At 35.1% G+C, this 18,580-nt stretch overlaps 1 protein-coding gene and 1 long non-coding RNA gene across 2 annotated transcripts in view; both read left to right on the plus strand.

Annotated features, from left to right (window-relative positions):
* The first annotated feature begins 10,286 nt into the window (after positions 1 to 10,286).
* LOC141342170 (uncharacterized) lies at positions 10,287 to 12,361 on the plus strand. Its single transcript, XR_012356668.1, has 3 exons — positions 10,287 to 10,478; positions 11,078 to 11,302; positions 12,054 to 12,361. It is a non-coding gene; the product is annotated as an uncharacterized lncRNA (long non-coding RNA).
* A 4,965-nt stretch (positions 12,362 to 17,326) lies between these two features.
* The window catches only part of mroh1 (maestro heat-like repeat family member 1), a 40,413-nt gene continuing 39,159 nt past the window's right edge, over positions 17,327 to 18,580 (plus strand). The window contains exons 1-2 of the mRNA XM_073847773.1: positions 17,327 to 17,524; positions 18,215 to 18,311. Of these exons, the coding sequence (XP_073703874.1) occupies positions 18,281 to 18,311 (31 nt within the window). The 5' untranslated portion in view covers positions 17,327 to 17,524; positions 18,215 to 18,280. The remainder of the gene's footprint in view (positions 17,525 to 18,214; positions 18,312 to 18,580) is intronic.

An 18,580-nucleotide genomic window follows, 5' to 3' on the forward strand; every position in this document is an offset into this window, starting at 1 on the left:
ATCCCTGGTTCGCCTAGTATAAAACACATGCTTGACAAGTGGATTACTACCAACAGATGGCATTGGACTAGTCTTGCTTCCAAACATCAAGAACTTAGCAAGAAAGAGTTGAATAAAAAGGAATGATAATGAAATAATGTTTGAAATATGGCTAGATGAGGCTAAAGCTTTATAATCTTTGTGAAGCCAATTACAGAAAAAAACTCATTTTTTGCTCCCTGACCTGTTCACTTCTACATTCAGGTAGCAAAGAAAGAGATGAAGCACAATTGAGTGGAACAGAATTTTAACATTTTAATTTTGGCACAGCCTCCTAAATACAAGCCTGCTTCGAGTATTTCATTCACCATCAGTTAAAAACATAGCTGAATTTTTACAGTTTGTTTGAAAAACTCTTTTGGAAAATGTATGGATGGATTAAATGAAATGATTCACATTTTTAACAGATTGACCACTCTGTATATAAACTCTAGTTCTAGTTGAAAATGGCTTGAAGTGGTAAATATATTCACAGGAACAAGGATATCTTAAGATAAGCTCATTGCCTAGAAAGATTTAGGACCTGGTTGTTACTCCCAGCTCTTATATGCAGTCTGAACATGTCCTTAGTGGATCTTTAACGGTTCAGGTTTTCTATCCTTAACGTTAGCCAAGCATGCATAAAGCATAAATTCATACTTCTGCTTTGTAATAAACTATCTGGTAGTGCCAAAATTTATACAAAGGACAGAATGTTTCTCTCTTTCTCAGATTTCTCTGACTGTACAATCTCAGCCACAGTGATTTAATCATTGAATACTAACAATATATTGTGGATGGTGTTAAAGAAATATATTGAAATGCAGGGGCATATTTATTTCAGGGTATAGTGTGTTAAAATTCCTTTCATACTTTCTAACTTTCAGTCTCATAAAAAAATAGGCTTGTAGAGCATCAATATGTGTGCCTTGACACTGAAACCTTTCTCTAGAAGCACAACGAAAGATGAAAAACTTTTCACAGTTTCTGCTTTTCACTGTATTTTCAGGACCTCCCAGAAGTCCAGTTTGTTCTAGTAAAATGTGAACTTTAATTAGAATTACTAAGTTTCATTCAAACTTATTAAAGTGTTACTTTAATCCCAAATTTTCAATTAACTGCAATTGAATGTCTTATATATATATGTCTTATACATATCTCTCTCTCTCTCTCTCTCTCTCTCTCTCTCTCTCTCTCTCTCTCTCTCTCTCTCTCTCTCTCTCTCTCTCTCTCTCTCTCTCTATATATATATATATATATATATATATAAACTTTGCATTTTCAAAGGACCTTTTAACACCAAAACGCAATGAAAAGACACATTTACAATAAAAGTAATGTACAGGTAAACTAAAACCATTCAGTTGGTCAACGATTATTTTTTTTCCATTTCAAATGGGATGCTGGAACAAAGAAAGCTGGAACAGCGTGATTAATTTTTGATACCTTAATCCTCATGCTTAAGATAATTAAAAACTGATGCTGCCAGTTCTTTCTAAACAAACCCTTGCTTTTGATTTAGGGTGAAATACAATATTTATGTTAATGTTAATTTTTTAAAAAGGTATTATTGGAACAAATATTGAAACTTTATCTGAAATGGACCATCACGCTTGTTTATGTCCCTTGGATGTGACTGGAGTATATAGAGTTCTAGTTTAAAGGTTTTATTCATTAGTTCATTTTCTTACAACGGTGCCTTTTCAATTCACATCCTCCAAGTAAACACAAATAAACTCTAAAAGCACCTCCGATTCGTGATTAATACATTCCAAGCTCTAAACTATAAACTATAGAAGATTTCTGCGCATGCCACTGTTGTACTCGTGTGAGTTATGTGTAATAGGTCAGCAGGTACATGTTACTCTTAGCTTTCTGAGAGATTAAACCTGCAATTAAAGGATTCACTATTTAAACATGATCATGTATCATCATGACTCATTGCTGAGATTGGCCCAAAGCACACACACATATGAGCTCAGCGCTGGTATGTGAAGACCAGCCTGAGGTGGCCGATCACTCAAAGCCCTGAATAAAACTTTATTCATAGAGATTTACCGATTTACAAGCCGGTGTCAGTGTCCAGGACGAAAGACAGGAGAGGGGTGAACTCATATTTTTGCAAGTGTTGAGTGTCCTCAAGAGAAGTAAAATTGTAGTTCACAGCTGTTCAAACACAAAGCTATTTCAGCGTGCTTAATAAGAAAAAGCCACAAGGGCTGTAAAATATTGTGTAATAAAAAGCTGTGTATGTGGAGAGTGGCAAAGATCCTAACACTACACTGTGTCCATTAATTCTGATAAGCTAGGACCTTCCGCTGCCCACAACAGACAGGGATCGAGAATCTTTAAAGGGTTTATTTTTTCTTAACTATTTGTACTTGTGAAGAACAGCATCAGTATTGCTATTGCTTATCTTCTGGACAAATCATAGGCATGTAACTAGTTCCTGTCTTGGGCTTTAAACTGCTGGTTGTTGCTAAAATGTGTTTTTACTTTTCTAAGTAATCAGCCTTTTGGTTTTTAGACTTGAGCTAAAAAGTTTAGAGTTTCTTCATTACTAGAACTGCACTTTCATTCGAACTTTTTTTAATATTAAAGCATTTCTAAAAATGCCGCCATGCGGGATAAGAAAAATAAAAGAAGCGGATTCAATGGGGATCTAAAAGAATTCAGACCCTCATCCCACAGGTCACTAATATGACCTCATTATCATGACTTCATTGTTTCTCACTGGGATATTTTGCACGCAGCTATATTCACATATTTTAAATCAATGACAGTGACAACACAATTGGATCTTGGAGAGCGTGTTGCTAGGTGTGATAAATCTGGCCTTTGGAACAGAGAGTTTGAGCCAGCCAGGATCTTTCAGATCTCTCTCCTGTGTTTGTGGATTGTATTAATGTCAAGAACGCTAGAGCCAAATTTTAAAAGTCGAAAAAAGGCAGGAGCATAAACCGCAAGAAAAAAAAAAATCCAGGTTGGGCTGGTGAGTTAAAAGCATGGTTCAAACGCCTAGCAGAAAAACACACATGCAATTTGCATGATGTCTTATTTGATCTGAGACGCATTTGTTGCCAGACTCTTGACAGGTAGATGCCGTATCAGTTTTCAGCCACGGGGCCCTCATCATACGGATCGCTTTACTAGCCAACAACACTGGATTCATGCAGCACAAGAAAGGACCAAGGACAACCCTGGCTCCAGACCTTGCAGACAGTTTAATACCATTAATAAGATCATTTCCTCCTCGTCCAACCTCCCGTCAGTTTGCGTGATAACAACCATATGACATCATCACAGGTAATCTCCAGCTGTAGATATGTGACTTGAAACCAGTTATACTGGACTCTAGTTTTCATACCTCTGGGCGTACGTATTATTCATAACGGCAATAACTGTGTCAAATCTGTCTCGTATAAAAAAGCATTAAAATGTTTTTAAACCAACTGTCAACAAATTCATCAGCTGAAATGACTAAGACCTGCTGTCGGTGTCCTCAGGGGGGACATGTCACTTTTAATAAAGCTAAAATACTCCTGCATTTTTTCATTTGGCATATATGTTTATGTTGTGTGTTTCATATGGAAATTATGTAGACCTATACATGTAAATGTAGATCAAACGGTCAAAATCACAGATCGATCCCGTTAAAAAAAACGAGACAGTAGCTCTCTTTTAATTACGCACAGTAATATTTCAGATGGTTTAATTAAATGAACCAGTCAAAAAAGCGATTCAGCGGTTCTTTTACATTGCATAATGATGTTGCTAGTTATCTGTGTTTCTCAACTGTTTCTAAATCTTCACAGAATGATTATTAGACGTGGCGCATAATTTTGATGCTGAGAAGGTCTCTAAACTAAAATGAGTAGTTTCATTTGGACTGTTCCATTTAAAGCACCGGTTAAAAAGCAATTCAGCAGTTCTTTTACATCACATAATGATGTTACTAGTTATCTATTTTTTTTTTTTCTCAGAAGCTTCTAAGCCGGGGTGTCCAACCCTGTTCCTGGAGATATACCATCCTAGAAAGTTCAGCTCCAACCCCTGCGAATTAATCTCTTAGGTAGCACTTGATAATTACAGACAGCTGTATTGGAGCAGGGCTGGAACTAAAGTCTGCAGGTAGGTAGATCTCCAGGAACAGGGTTGGGCACCCCTGTTCTAAGCCTTCACTGAATGATTATTAGACAATGCATAATTTTGATGCTGAGAAGGTCTCTAAATTAAAATGAGCAGTTTCTGTTATGCAGTTCGATTCAATGAACCGGTTAAAAAAAGTGATTCAGCGGTTCTTTTACATTGTAAAATGAAGCTAGTTCTGTATTCTGTATCTGTATTTCTCAATTGTTTCTAAGTTTTCAATGAATGATTATTAGACATAATGGATAATTTGATGCTGAGAAGTTCTCTAAATTTATTGAGAAATTTCTATTAGACAGTTTGGTTCAGTGAACTAAAAAAGCGATTCAGCAGTTCTTTTACATCGCAATCGCATCTGTATTTCTCAACTGTTTCTAGGTCTTCACTAAATGATTATTAGACACTGAATTATTTTGATGCTGAGAATGTCTCTAAAATAAAAATAGCAGTTTCTGTTAGATGGTTCAGTTCAATGAACCAGTAAAAAAAAAAAAAAAAATGATTCAGCAGTTACAACGCTTAATGATGCATCTAGTTATCTGTATTTCTCAACTGTTTCTAAGTATTCACTGAATGATTATTAGACACTGCATGATTTTGATGCTGAAAATGTCTCTAAAATAAAATAAGCAGTTTCTGTTAGACAGTTTGGTTCAGTGAACTAGTTAAAAAAGCAGTTCTTTTACACAGCAAAATGAAGCTACTAGTTATATGTATTTCTCAACTGTTTCTAGGTCTTCACTGAATGACTATTAAACACTGCATTATTTTAATGCTAAGAAAGTCTCCAAATTAAAATGAGTAGTTTCTTTTGGACTGTTCGATATTATAAAGCGATTCAGCAATTCTTTTACATCAAGTAATGATGTTACTAGTTATCTGTATTTCTCAGAAGCTTCTAAGTCTTCACTGAATGCTTATTAGACAATGTATAATTTTGATGCTGAGAATGTCCCTAAAATAAAATGAGCAGTTTCTGACGGTTTTGTTTCAATGAACTGATTAAAAAGTGATTCAGCGGTTCTTTTACATCGCGTAATGAAGCTACTAGTTATCTGTATTTCTCAATCGTTTCTAAGTCTTCAAAGAAGGATTATTAGACGATACATAATTTTGATACTAAAAAAGGTCTCTAAATAAAATAAAGAGTTTCTGTTAGACGGTTCGATTCAATGAACCAGTTTAAGAACGATTCAGCGGTTCTTTTACATCGCGTAATGAAGCTACTAGTTATCTGTATTTCTCAATTGTTTCTAAGTCTTCACTGAATGATGAGACAGTACATAATTTGATGCTGAAAATGTCTCTAAATAAAATAAACAGTAGACGGTTCGATTCAATAAACCAGTTAAAAAGCAATGTATCACAGTGTAATAATGTCACTATAATATATTTACATTTCTCAACTGTTTTTAATTAGAAAATGTATCATTTTGAATTAAAATTAAAATGAGGCATTTCACTTATTTTAGTAATTTTCTCAGCCTAACTTTGTGTTAAAACATTCCGTTCTACCAAAAAAAAATACTTGCGACTTCTTTTTTATTTCATTTATTCAAATGAAATATACTAAAAACAGGTCCTAGATCAACATAAATACATTTCATAAACATTTGGAGTGAATAATGCTTGATGTCAGTCCTCCAGACTGAACACACAATCCTGAACTGTTCTCAAACACAACGTCAGAGATCTGGTCTCAGATCAGGTTACACTCCTGTCCATACTGATCCATACCACCCCGCACTTACAGCAAAACTGCCTCTGACGTAGTGCTGCCGTTTGGAATTTTTTCCCCTACATGTGGTCCTGATTTCTAGGGTAGATTTAGAGCTTTGGCGTGCACCTAACCTTTATATTCCTGCGATTCACCTTCCGTTTCACTGGATATGAAAATATTAATTCTGGGAGTAATGACAGAGCTGCGGGGTGCTCTAAAATTGGTCATGCCATTAACAGGACTGAGTGCATTACAGACACTTCTTTATGCAGTGTGAGGGACTTTTGTTACCTTGATTTATTTACGTAGATTTCAAACTCAGAAATTCTTGCGCTGATATAAAGTCAGACCCATATGTGAATCTGATTGCTAGACACACGCCAGATTTATTGAGTGTGTAAATGTTATGAATTATTGATCTATATTAAAGGTGGTTTTGCATATTTGGATGGCACCAAAGCCTATCGTTTCCACATGAAAGTGGAAAAAAGAATCCTTTCCATTATAACTGGCTGTTTAAACAAACGTATATTACGAAACATATTCAGTGGTTCTAAAATGTCACATTTTTTCATGACTGAAAATATTTCATCTGCTTATTTGGCGGCGTAGTGCATACATGTGTCTGTCACACATTAGGTGCCTCTCAGTAAAAGCAGCAGGTTTTTGTGAGCGATCCATCCCGAGTTCTGTTTATGAGACTGACTCCGTAATTCTCTCTCAGACCTAGAGTCCCTACTGGGGTGAAACAGATTGACTTTAATGGGTGCCAATCCTCTCTATGCATTAACAGAGGAGAAAATGTCTCGGTAGTTTTGGATTCCTAATTAAAAAGGCCACACAGTCTAGTGGACTTTGGATTTTGTTTAATAAGACTCGAAATCCCTGTTGTGTCTCATCAATTGCAGTAAAACTTTCATTAAACTCTCTGACAAGGCCAAGAAAATAAGGAGCGAAAAATATGGTGCATGCTGTGCAAATAAAAGCTGTGTAATTACAGCAGCGTCTGAACAGCAGGCCACACAAATCAACTTACGCAATACATCATTCGCATTCAAAGCTCTGTTGAAATGGTGTTTAAATACTAGCACTTTAAAAAAAAATGCTGGTTAAAATATAAAAGACATTATTAAAGTTTATCATTATAAATTCAGTTCGGATGACTGCAGTTTGATAAATTTGTCAAAGCTGAATATTTATAAGAAACAGATTTGTGAAGAACTGTAAATCATTCTTAAGGGCATATTTATTTGAATGATGTAACTGTACTCTGACTACTCGTATCCATCAGATGTCAGAAACTTATAATATAAAATGTGCATGCATGATAACTAGTTCTTTTATGTTGGCCAGATGCATGCTTTGGAGTTTCACAATATATTAAGTGTAACTGCAAAGGATTGCAAACTCACAACTAACAGTCAAGTAGGACTAAATGATACTGATGCACAAAGGTCCTTGTGGCTCAGTGCAGGGTTATTTAAAGGGATAGTTTACCCCCAAATAAAAATTCTGTCATTAATTACTCACCCTTATGTCATTCCAAACCCATAAACCTTTGTTCATCTTCAGAACACAAATTAAGATATTTTGAATGAAATCTGAGTGCTTTCTGACCCTGGATAGACAGCAATGCAACTACATTCAAGGCCTAGAAAGTTAGTAAGGACATTGTTAAAATAGTCCATGCAACATCAGTGGTTGAACCATGATTTTATCAAGCAACGAGAATACTTTTTGTGCTCAAAGAAAACAAAAAGAACAACTTTATTTAACAATTTCTTCTCTTTCGACGTATAACCCAGATGTGCTGCATGTGTTGTGGTAGCCTACTCTTGTGAACGTGCATCGACGAATGACACAATAGAGAAGAAATTGTTGAATAAAGTTGTTATTTTTGGATTCTTTGCACACAAAAAACATTCTCGTAGCTTGATAAAATTATGTTTAACCACTGATGCCACATGGTCTATGTTAACAATACCTTTCTGAGCCTTGAATGTAGTAGTTGCGTTGCTGTCTATGCAGGGTCAGAAAGCTATTGGTGTTTATAAAAATATCTTAATTTGCTTTTCGAAGATTTGGGAACCCTTATGGGTTTTGAACAACAAGAGGGTGAGTAATTAATGGCAGAACTTTCATTTTCACAGGACTGCTAACTTTCACACACACCCAATTGACACATTTCTCATCCTCACGCCACACATCCATTTTCCCACACAGTAAAAAACACCTTTAGCTTAAATTAATAATATGATATTGTCGAAACAGATTTGGTAAAAGGCTCCAAGACGTATTTGTGTCCGGCTCTTGAAATCGTCAAAAGATTCTATTTACGACATGTTTTCGTAGCGCTGAGACATATAGCCAATCACAGACATGTCTGTTGATTTCTTGAACACCTGTGACTGGACCTTGTTCACTCACCTCTAAACGCCAGATTTTTTTCCCCACGAACGCGATGTAAATAAGAGGTTCATTGATTATAAAGGAACTTTGCGAGATTGCAATGAACTGAAGTTAAGTGACACCTTTTTAGTGGTTCTAAAGTATTTGCGCACTTTATAGGCTAAATATAATCCGTTCAGAATTTAAATAAAAATATCACTGCAAAGTTGGCATGAAATTAAATTTCACCCTATCTATTTTCTAAATGCATGTTATCTGCTTGTGAACAATTCTGTGGATGTTTCATTTTACAAACAATGTTTGAGCTCATAATGGTTAATTTGTCATAACTGGACTTTCTGTAGAAAACAACAGACTTCTTGTTTTGAGTCAAAAGTCCAATTACACAAATTTGTGTTTTTAAGGCTTGACAAAGCCTGAAAGGTCGCAGACATATCACAATATCATATCACAAGAGCTCATCAGCTCCCTCTAGTGCGTGTTGTATAAACTGAGTATAACACCTGTTAACCTGCAAACGTATTTGAGGCAGGTTCTCTGACAATATTCAAGATATTAGTATTTACTATTTTTTTCAGGACATGACAAATCTAGTGAGACAGTAAAAGGATGACAATGTTTTATTCATGCTGCTCAATCTTAGTAATAGTTTATATTCTGTGAAAATGTAAATCAGGCAGTCATGTTATTGTTGTTATTAATCATTAATATTATTAATAATAATAACAGAAATTGTTATTGTTGACATATTGAATTAATTAAGTACACTTAATCTTTTTGAGGTTAAAAATTATTTGGTTTTCAGTAAGAAAAATATTATATACATTACTGAGGTACTGGAAAGAAATTTGAATTTAGATTGGAGTTTTAGTATAATAATAATTTATTAACTCTGGAAGTTTGCTGACTAGTAACTGCTCGGTCCAATCCACTGATCTAGAAAGTTTAATCTGTTGGTCTTGTTCTACTGGAGCTAAAGAAAATATACAATAAACATTAAATGATATACACTACCTGTCAAAGGTTTCTTCTGCTCACCAAGCCTGCATTTATTTGATCCAAAGTACAGCAAAAACAGTTCTGAAATATTTTTACTATTTAAAATAACTTTTTTCTATTTTAATATATTTAAAAATGTTTTTCCTGTGATCAAAGCTACATTTTTCTGCATCATTACTCCAGTTTTCAGTGTCACGTTCCTTCAAAAATCATTCTAATATGCTGATTTGCTGTTCAAGAAACATTTTTATTATTATTATCAATATTTAAAACAGTTGAGTACATTTTTCAGGATTATTTGATGAATAGAACGATCCAAGGACCAGCATTTGCCTTAAATAAAAAGCTTTTGTAACATTATACGCTAACATTCAAAAGCTTGGAGTCAGTGTATATATTTGTAATGAACGCTATTCTTCTGAACTTTCTATTCATCAAAGAAACTTGAAAAAATGATACTTAGTTGTTTTCAACATAACATTAATAAATGTTTTTTGAGCAGCAAATCAGAATATTAGAATGATTTCTGATCATGTTACTGGAATAATGATACTAAAAAATCCGCTTTGAAATCACAGGAATAAATTACATTTTAAAATGTATTCAAATAGGAAACAGTTTTTTAAAACAGTAAAAATATTGCAGAATCGTACTGTTTGGGCTGTACTTTGGATCAAATAAATGCAGGCTTGGTGAGCAGAAGAGACTTCTTTAAAAAAACAGTCAAAAACTTACAGTCCAAAGCTTTTGACTGGTAGTATATATAAGTTTTTAACCATTGTTGATACAACCCAGCGTGGTAGATAAATAAACATGTAGCTGTCCCAAATTGAACATTTTCCTCGCGTCATTTTTTTTTCCAAACCAGTTGAGCGCTAACCACGCCCCCTAAGCGAAAACCACACCCCGCAGCCATGACTCACGTCTCTGGTTCGATTTCATTGGTCCACCCTGATACACCTGGGAAGTTTAGACGTAAAACAAGGTCGTTGATGGGTCGCTGACAAACGGTAAACAAATATTTTTAATCATTATAAGAAGTATATGTAGGTTTTAATGTCTGTTTTTATTATTGTTATAGTTTTCGTTTGAACATTTATCTTTATCTTATAAATTTCGATCGGCCTCAGGAGAGTCCTACGCTTTTTTATGGTGTGGTGAAGACCAAGCCGTACATCTGAAGGTAAAATATGCTTTTTTTATTTTTATATAAGTGTACTTCTGCTCATCAACGCTGCATTTAATTAAATTAAAAATACAGACGAAAAATGTAATATTGTGACGTATTATTGTAATATAAAATACAGGTTTTCCTGTGATGCAAAGCAGAATTTTAATCATTACAACAGTCTTCAGTGTCACATTATCCTTTAGAAATCATTCTAACATGCTGATTTATTATCAATGTTAGATACAGTTGTGCTGCTTATTTTTAATTATTTTTTTAAACAGTTTTTTTTCAGGATTTGTTTTAATGAATAAAAGTTAAAAGGAACAGTATTTATACAGAATATAATTTTCTATTTTATATATATTTTTATAACAATATACACTACTGTTTAAAAGTTTGGGGTCAGTATTTATTTTGTTTCTTTATTTATTTTTTAAATAAATGAATGCTTTTGTTCAGCCAGGATGTGTTAAATTGATACATCAATTTACATACAAATATTTCAATTTTGATTCTCAAGTTTACTGATATGTGTCTGAACTTTATTTGGGCCATCTCAGTTAAAATGCTAATGAGCGAACTCTCTGGCCGTTGACTTTTTATTTTTACAGAGCTGGTTGTTTCCTGGGTATAAAGATCACTTCTGCACCTATCGTTTGTGCACAACACAAGACCAATTACACCTGGACCACCCAAGTTTTGAGGCATCGCTAAGGATTGCATTGACAGAGATTTCTGAAGTAAAGGAATTGGTGAAAAATCTTAGTTTGTCATCAGGAGTGACTTGGAGAGTGGCAGTGTCCAAACCAAATAAGCGACAACATGTGCTTTATAAGGTAATGTCAAATCAGTTAATTTATCTTTACACTATAAAAGCGTTGTTAAAATACAGTTAAAATATATATGTTATTTTTTTTAAATGTGTATATAATATTTTAACTGTAATAGTCCAGCAAGATTTTTATCCCTGTGATGGACTGGCCACTAAATCTTCACAACAAATCTACCTGCAAATCTAAGCCATAAAATCTAAAACGATAATAAAAAATGTATTTATGACATTATTTGTCAAAGCATCCTCAATTAAAAGCATTTTTCAAAAATGCATATACATTTTTCAGTTTGCAGGTAGATTTCTCCAAAAGTCTTGAAGATATTGGCACAGGATTTAGCCTGTCTCAATTTTTGCCTATTTTGATATCAGATCTTCTGTGAATACAAAGTTCTTATTGGCTTATCTTATTTGTTGTTGCTGCCACTTTCTCCCTGAAAGGAGAGATGTTGTATGTTAATTGGATGTTTTCCTTAATAAATTTAACAATAATAATAATAATAAATTGTGGAAAAATAAAAGTTTGCTATTGTCAGAATGATGCAAAACATATAAATAACTAAATTAAAAATTTAACATGCCTAAGATTTGTGCACATTTTTGTACATATTTAAACATTCATATTCTGTCTATTACTATCCCAACTTCTGTGCATTTGTACCTGTACAATGATAATGCAAGTGCATTCTGTGCATTAGAATTGAGAAACATCAAATATGTCTGTATTTTTTGTCTTCATGTCACTGTTGGGTTAGAGAGAAGAAATTTCATGTGAGATCCTCCACATCAGGGCACACCTATACAGTGGACATGGAGTTGGAGCTCTGCACATGTCCAGCTGGCTACAGTGGGGCACCATGCAAACACCAGGCAGCAGTTGTGCAAAATTAAAACAACACCTCCATAAACTTTCTCCCCACAACAGCTGAAATGAGGGCTGAGCTGCTGAAAATAACAAAAGGTAATTATTTCTTTTCAGCATAGGTTGTCACTCACTGACTGATGCTGTTTTTAAATACCACCTTCTTTATATAGTTAACTATTCATTTATTACAGTGCCTTGCAAAAGTATTCATACCCCTTTGTTTTTTTCACATTTTGTTTTGTTGCAACATTATGTTAAACTGCTTTAAATTACTTTTTTTCCACATCAATCTACATCTCATACACCATAATGACAAAGCACAAAACAGGTTTGTAACAACTTTGCAAATGTATTAGAAATAAAAAAACTGAATAGATCACGTTGCATAAGTATTCACACCCTTTTCTGGGACACTCGAAATTTAGCTCAGGAGCATTCATATTGCTTCTAGATGTTACTACACTTCGAGTGGAGTTAAACTGTGGCAAATTCATTTGAATGAGTCTGATTTAGAAAGGCACACACCTCTCAGAAAAGGTCTAACAGTCTAACAGCTGAAAATGCATATCAGAGCAAAAACCAAGTCCTGAGGTCAAGATAACTGCCTGTAGAGCTCAGTGACAGACTTGCGTTAAGGCAATGATCTAGGGAAGAGTTCAGAAAGCATTGAAGGTTCACAGAAGCATATAGCCTCCATTATCCATAATGGAAGACGATTGGAACAACTAGGACTAGAAAATGTCTGCCAGCCCCCATCCAAGCTGACAGAGCTTGAGAGGTGAAAAGGTGAGTCAAAGAATGGCAGATAATTGCCAAATGCAGATGTGCAAAGCTTGTCACATCATACCCAAAAAGACTTGAGGCTGTAAAGGTGCTTCAACTATGTGCTGAGTTAAGGGTATGAATACTTATGCAATGTACTTATTTCAGTGTTTCATTTTTAATAAATTTGTAAAATTTGCAAATCAGGTTTTTGCTTTGTCATTGTTATGGTGTATGGAGTGTAAATTGATGTTGGGAAAAATTAATTTAAAGCAGTTTATCATAATGTTGCAACAAAACAAAATGTGAAAAAAATGAAGGAGTATGAATACTTTTGCAAGGCACTGTACATTAATTAATTTCCTGCTCATCATCTTCACAGCCTCAGTTTCTCTTGACTTTCTAAACCCTTTATGGGAGAATATGCCAATGCCAAGCACATTAACTCCAGGTAAGAAAGTTCAAGTGGGACACAGAGCCCTCATTATACATGCTTAATTCTTAACAGAACTACTAGTACAGCAGTGTGACATTAGTATACACTTGTTATAAACATGCCTCTAAGGCAAGAAACCTGAACTACTGATCATCAGTACCATCTCAGTGCTCAAGATGGTCAGTGGAGGGATGGTCCTGTTTTTTTTATGTATTCTTTTCTTTTTGTCTTTCTAATGGTGGCACATTAAACAGAAACACTCTTGCAACATTTCATTTTGTCTGTGTATGTTATAGACAGTAGAGTTGGATCAGCTGGACCTGTCTTTCTCCAGCTCTGCACAACTGCACCAAACATCACCTACCATAGAGGACTCATACTCCAACCAACCTTGTGTGCAGGGTAACTCAGAGGAAGGTGAGTCCACGAAGCTTGGAGATACATTAAAAATTATGTCTAAATGTTTATTTGGCCCAAGCACCTTTTCTAAGTTTTTACCCCCCAAGGTTTCGGGGAATTTTTGGATTCTCAAAGGGATAGTTCACCCTAAAATGGTTATTGGTTGGTAACCAAAAAGTAGCTGGTAGCCATTGACTTGAAAAAAAAAATACTATGGATGTCAGTGGCTACCACAAGTATTTTTTTCTCCATATTATGTTTGTTTGGAACAACATTAAGGTGAGTAAATTATGACCTTTTTACTTTGCACACACATTGGAATAGTCTGCCATTACCTTTTTTTTGCTTAATTTTTTCTTGTTCTTAAGTAAATATATACTATAGTTATAATAATGGCTTTTTCTTTTGTATTATAAGTGTATCTCCTGCTACTAAACAATATTCTGTCTTAAATTATACACCATTTATTGCTGTTAAAAAACAGAAAACTATCAAAAACACGTTTTAAATTTTTTTAGTAAGTTAGTTAAAAATAATTATGTTAAAAGAAGGGTATTTAAGGACTGTGTGATCATTTTGTTGGGAACAGCTTTCTCAGATAGAATTTAACTGTGCTTTTTAATGTTGTGACTGATTTGTAGATTGAACCCTTTAAAAAAGTTGGTATTTTGCCATTTACTATTAGTTTTCTGTAAATTTAATTTTAGACCCCCTAAGAATACAAGTATGCCAATATTTTAGGATAATTTAGCCTTTAGCAAAGTGCTGCCTAAATCACCAATGTCGTATTAAAAGTAAAAAGATGTAAAACAATAAAGACATACAAGGAACAACCGAAGACTACCAGATGGTTAAATGCATGTAATGCAGTGCTTGGGCCCATCATCACTGATTGCAGCTGTATTCAGTTGTTTGTGTGGATAGACATTTCTGTCACATAATTTAGTTTTAACAACGCTAAGTTTTGTTTCCTGGTCCAAGTGTTTGTTGTTACTTAATTGTTTTTATTGTTGTCTCTTTAAGCAGCATCTATACCTCAGTCTCCTTTGAAACAGATGCTGGGACTGCTTCGTGAACTGGCTGAAAATGCAGACTACAGTGATGCCGTGACTACAATGGCCAAGCAGCTTGAAAAGATGCAACACAACCCGACCCAACTGATCTCTGCACTTTACTGTTTTGGTAGGGATGTCTGTGCCAAAATATGCAGCAGAAAACAGTCACAAAACATTTTATCTTACCACTAAGAGTTCTCCTAAATAGCAGTAAAAGTTTTTTCTCTTACAACCTATTCCCATAGCTGCTGAGACAAACTTTCACTAAGGAATACAGAGAAGAGTAGAGGTGGGGTTTACCTTGTTGCTGTAGATGATATCAGCATGCCTATTAACTATGCACACAGTGATTGGCTGATAGGGGAAGGGTCTCTGAGATTTGTTCATAGAAATATTGTAGAGCATGATATTAAGTTGCCATATTCAAATAAAGGTTTTTTTTTTTTTTTAATGTTGCCATCAAGATTTTGTCACAAATTGAACAAATATCTGTCTGAAGCCTTTTTTATTAACAGAATAGAATAATCATGGCTGATATGATATGTAAATCATGGCTGATATGATATGTAAACGTAAAAGAAAACCAAACTGGACACAGTAACAGCTGTTGCTTCTTGCCCCACTTAATGAAAACAAGGATATAATCAAAGGAAGATTTGGAGTTGGAACAACCTCCAAAAAACAAAAAAAATTGCATGTGAAAAATCATATGTGTGCAAATAAATAAAGAGTGTTTCTAAAAAAGTTGAAGTTCCGAGGCAGATTGCCAGCAACTGCCATTTTAGGATAGCTGGGACTTTGTCTTGACATAGGAGTCCACCTCACTACTCCTAATGTTTGACAGATTGAGGAGCTAGTTTTAGAGCTAAAACGCTTTGTGAAATACTCTTAGAGCAACAATTTAGGAGTCCTAAATTTAGGACTGACACGCCCACAATTTTTTAAGATTTTCTCCTAAATAGGCAAGTTATGATCTACTTTTAGCCTTAAGATGTTTTATGAATACGGGCCCAGGGCCTATTATTGGCTGTCAGCCAACAGCAGTGGCCCGAAGAACAACTAAGACTGGTTCTAGGTGGTGTTTGACAGCTGGACGCCCAGAAAAAGTAGTTCTGGTTCATAGACTACAGCGGATATCCAGGAAAAAGGGGGAAAGGGCTGTCAGGGTTCGGCACAAATTGTCAGAATCTGTGGCAATTAATTACTCTCAATCTTAAAAAGATACAAATATTTGTATGGTGTGTGTGTGTAAAATTTGTTGATCCTGAATGTTTAAAAATGGTTAATTAGTAGAGGAGTTAATGCTAAATTATTTATGAATTCTAGACTAGTACTGCAGGTTATGAAGCCTTATTTAAAATAACAACAGCAACTGCAGAGAAAAAAAGGTAATTTCATGCTTCTTTTTAATGTTTTAATAGCAATTGTGAATTGTATTGTGAATATTGTTTGTGTACCATGGCATTTTTGTATTTTATCTATTTAATAAATAAATAAATAAAGCATTGTATGGCCAGTCTGCTTTATGATTGTTAGTAATCATTATGTAATTGCAAACAAAGACATGCTTATGAATCGTTCTAGGGGTACTTTGATGCTGCTTCAAGTGAACCATAAAGTCTTTTGAATGTCTGTTCGATATACTAAAGAAACAATAATACGTTTTAAAAAATAAAATAATATTTAAAAAATCCTTTAGTGTTTACTGATTTTTGTTGTTTTCTGTACAGTACATGAGTGTAGTTTACTCAGTGTTAAACTTCGCTGTGTGTGTGTGTGTGTGTGTGTGTGTACCTGGTATTAATCACATTGTGGGGACCAAATGTCCCCACAAGGATAGGAATACCAGTAGATTTTGACCTTGTGGGGACATTTCTCAGGTCCCCATGAGGAAACAGGCTTATAAATCATGCACAATGAGTTTTTTTTGATGAAGTAAAAGTGTGCACAATCTCCTGTGAGGGCTAGGTTTAGGTGTAGGGTAGGTGTAGGGCGATAGAAAGTACGGTTTGTACAGTATAAAAACCATTACGCCTATGGAATGTCCCCATAAAACATGTAAACCCAACATGTGTGTGTGTGTATGTGTGTGTGTGTTTTAAGCAGTATTTTATTCATTTTGTACACTATTTATTTAAGTTTTAAATTGTGTGTACATTTCGTGTCTGAAATGTCTGAAATAAAACGCTTGTGTATCCCGTTTGGGTATTAAAATCAGTGTGTTTGCGTCATCGCTGTGTAGCCAATCAGCGCTGTGACATAGTTGACCAATGAAATCGAACCAGAGACGTCATGGCTGCGGGGTGTGGTTTTCGCTTAGGGGGCGTGGTTAGCGCTCAACTGGTTTGGGAAAAAAAATGACGCATTTTCCTCACATACGCCAGAAATGAATAATTAAGTAGGCGGATTTGCATGCAGTGTGTCTTCTTCGTTGGTGTTTGGAGGACTGCGTGGCAGGTCACGCCCACTCTGATGCGTTCCTCCTGAGCAGAAGCACGTGATTAGGCGTGTTTACCTACAATGTAGCGTCTATGAGACCATCAACATCAGCCGAATAATCAATTATACAGTCACGTTTAGAATCAGAATCACTTATTGGATTTATATCAGGGCCTCCGCTGGTTAGTAACTGCTCGATGCATGTGAGAAAAGGGAAGACGACTGTATAGCCTGAGGGCGAGCGAGCCAAGCAGACAGACGAGGGGAAAGGTAACACAAGATTGACATATTGTGCATCTTTAGACATTTGACGTTGTTGTAAAATCATACTAAACGTTTCTATCTGTATTGCAGTCGCCTAGACCGCATAACAGCTAACGCAAGAGTAATGCAAACGCTGTCATAGCAGTTTAATAGGTCGCTGTGGCTTTGAGGAAGTTGACATTGAACGTGAAATATTAACGACTGTGGAAGTGACCTACAGTGTTAGTTGAACAATGAGAAGGAATAGTATTGTGTGTGTCAATATCTCGATACGTCTTGTTTTCAGTGCATGTTACGTGATTGTGCTTTTTCTGTGCCATATTGCTTAATCACATGGAACGCTGTGTCTCAAATCTAGTGAGCTGCCTACCTAGACAGCATTTTTAGGAATCATAGATGCACTTGCATATGATGCAGGCAGTGTTGTCTATCTAGGCCGCTGGCTAGGTTTGGATGCTATGTGTAGTTTAGAGATATTTTCTATGACTGGAACTTACATGTACAACACATTATTGTTTTATGTTGTAATGTCATACAGTAACATTAATTATACCATAAAACCATAATATTGTTGAATAAATCCAGGGTGTCCAAAGACAACATTTTTAAACCATTTATTGGTAGGTTTGACATTTGAATAATAGTAGTCAAACTCATTAGTGGTTTGTCTCTAATGTTGTTGGTTTATATCCATAGAGTGGGCTCTTTTGAGTGATACTGGACCATCAGATGCATTCCTAAATCTCTGCTGCTAGCCTCAGTATGGGCCTTATAGAGGAGACCGATGTAGAGCGTGAGTAACACTCTTATCCACTTTGTCTAATGTCCACTATAAACTTCACGACACGGATCTGTTAGTCAACACACCTAGACACAAGCACCTGTAAACATGATCTTGTGACAACTCCTAAAGTTATAATATCCTGTATTTTCTTTCCAAGTTAAACATTGCCTTTATTTTCATTTCCAGTGTCTCAATGTATAAAGCAGCACTAGTTACTTGTAGTGCATTTGGCTGCTGACCAAAACAGGCCATTTATACATTGAGGTTAAGGCAGGGTG

The sequence above is a fragment of the Garra rufa genome, chromosome 9, assembly GCF_049309525.1.
Source record: "Garra rufa chromosome 9, GarRuf1.0, whole genome shotgun sequence".
Taxonomy (NCBI): Eukaryota; Metazoa; Chordata; class Actinopteri; order Cypriniformes; family Cyprinidae; genus Garra; species Garra rufa.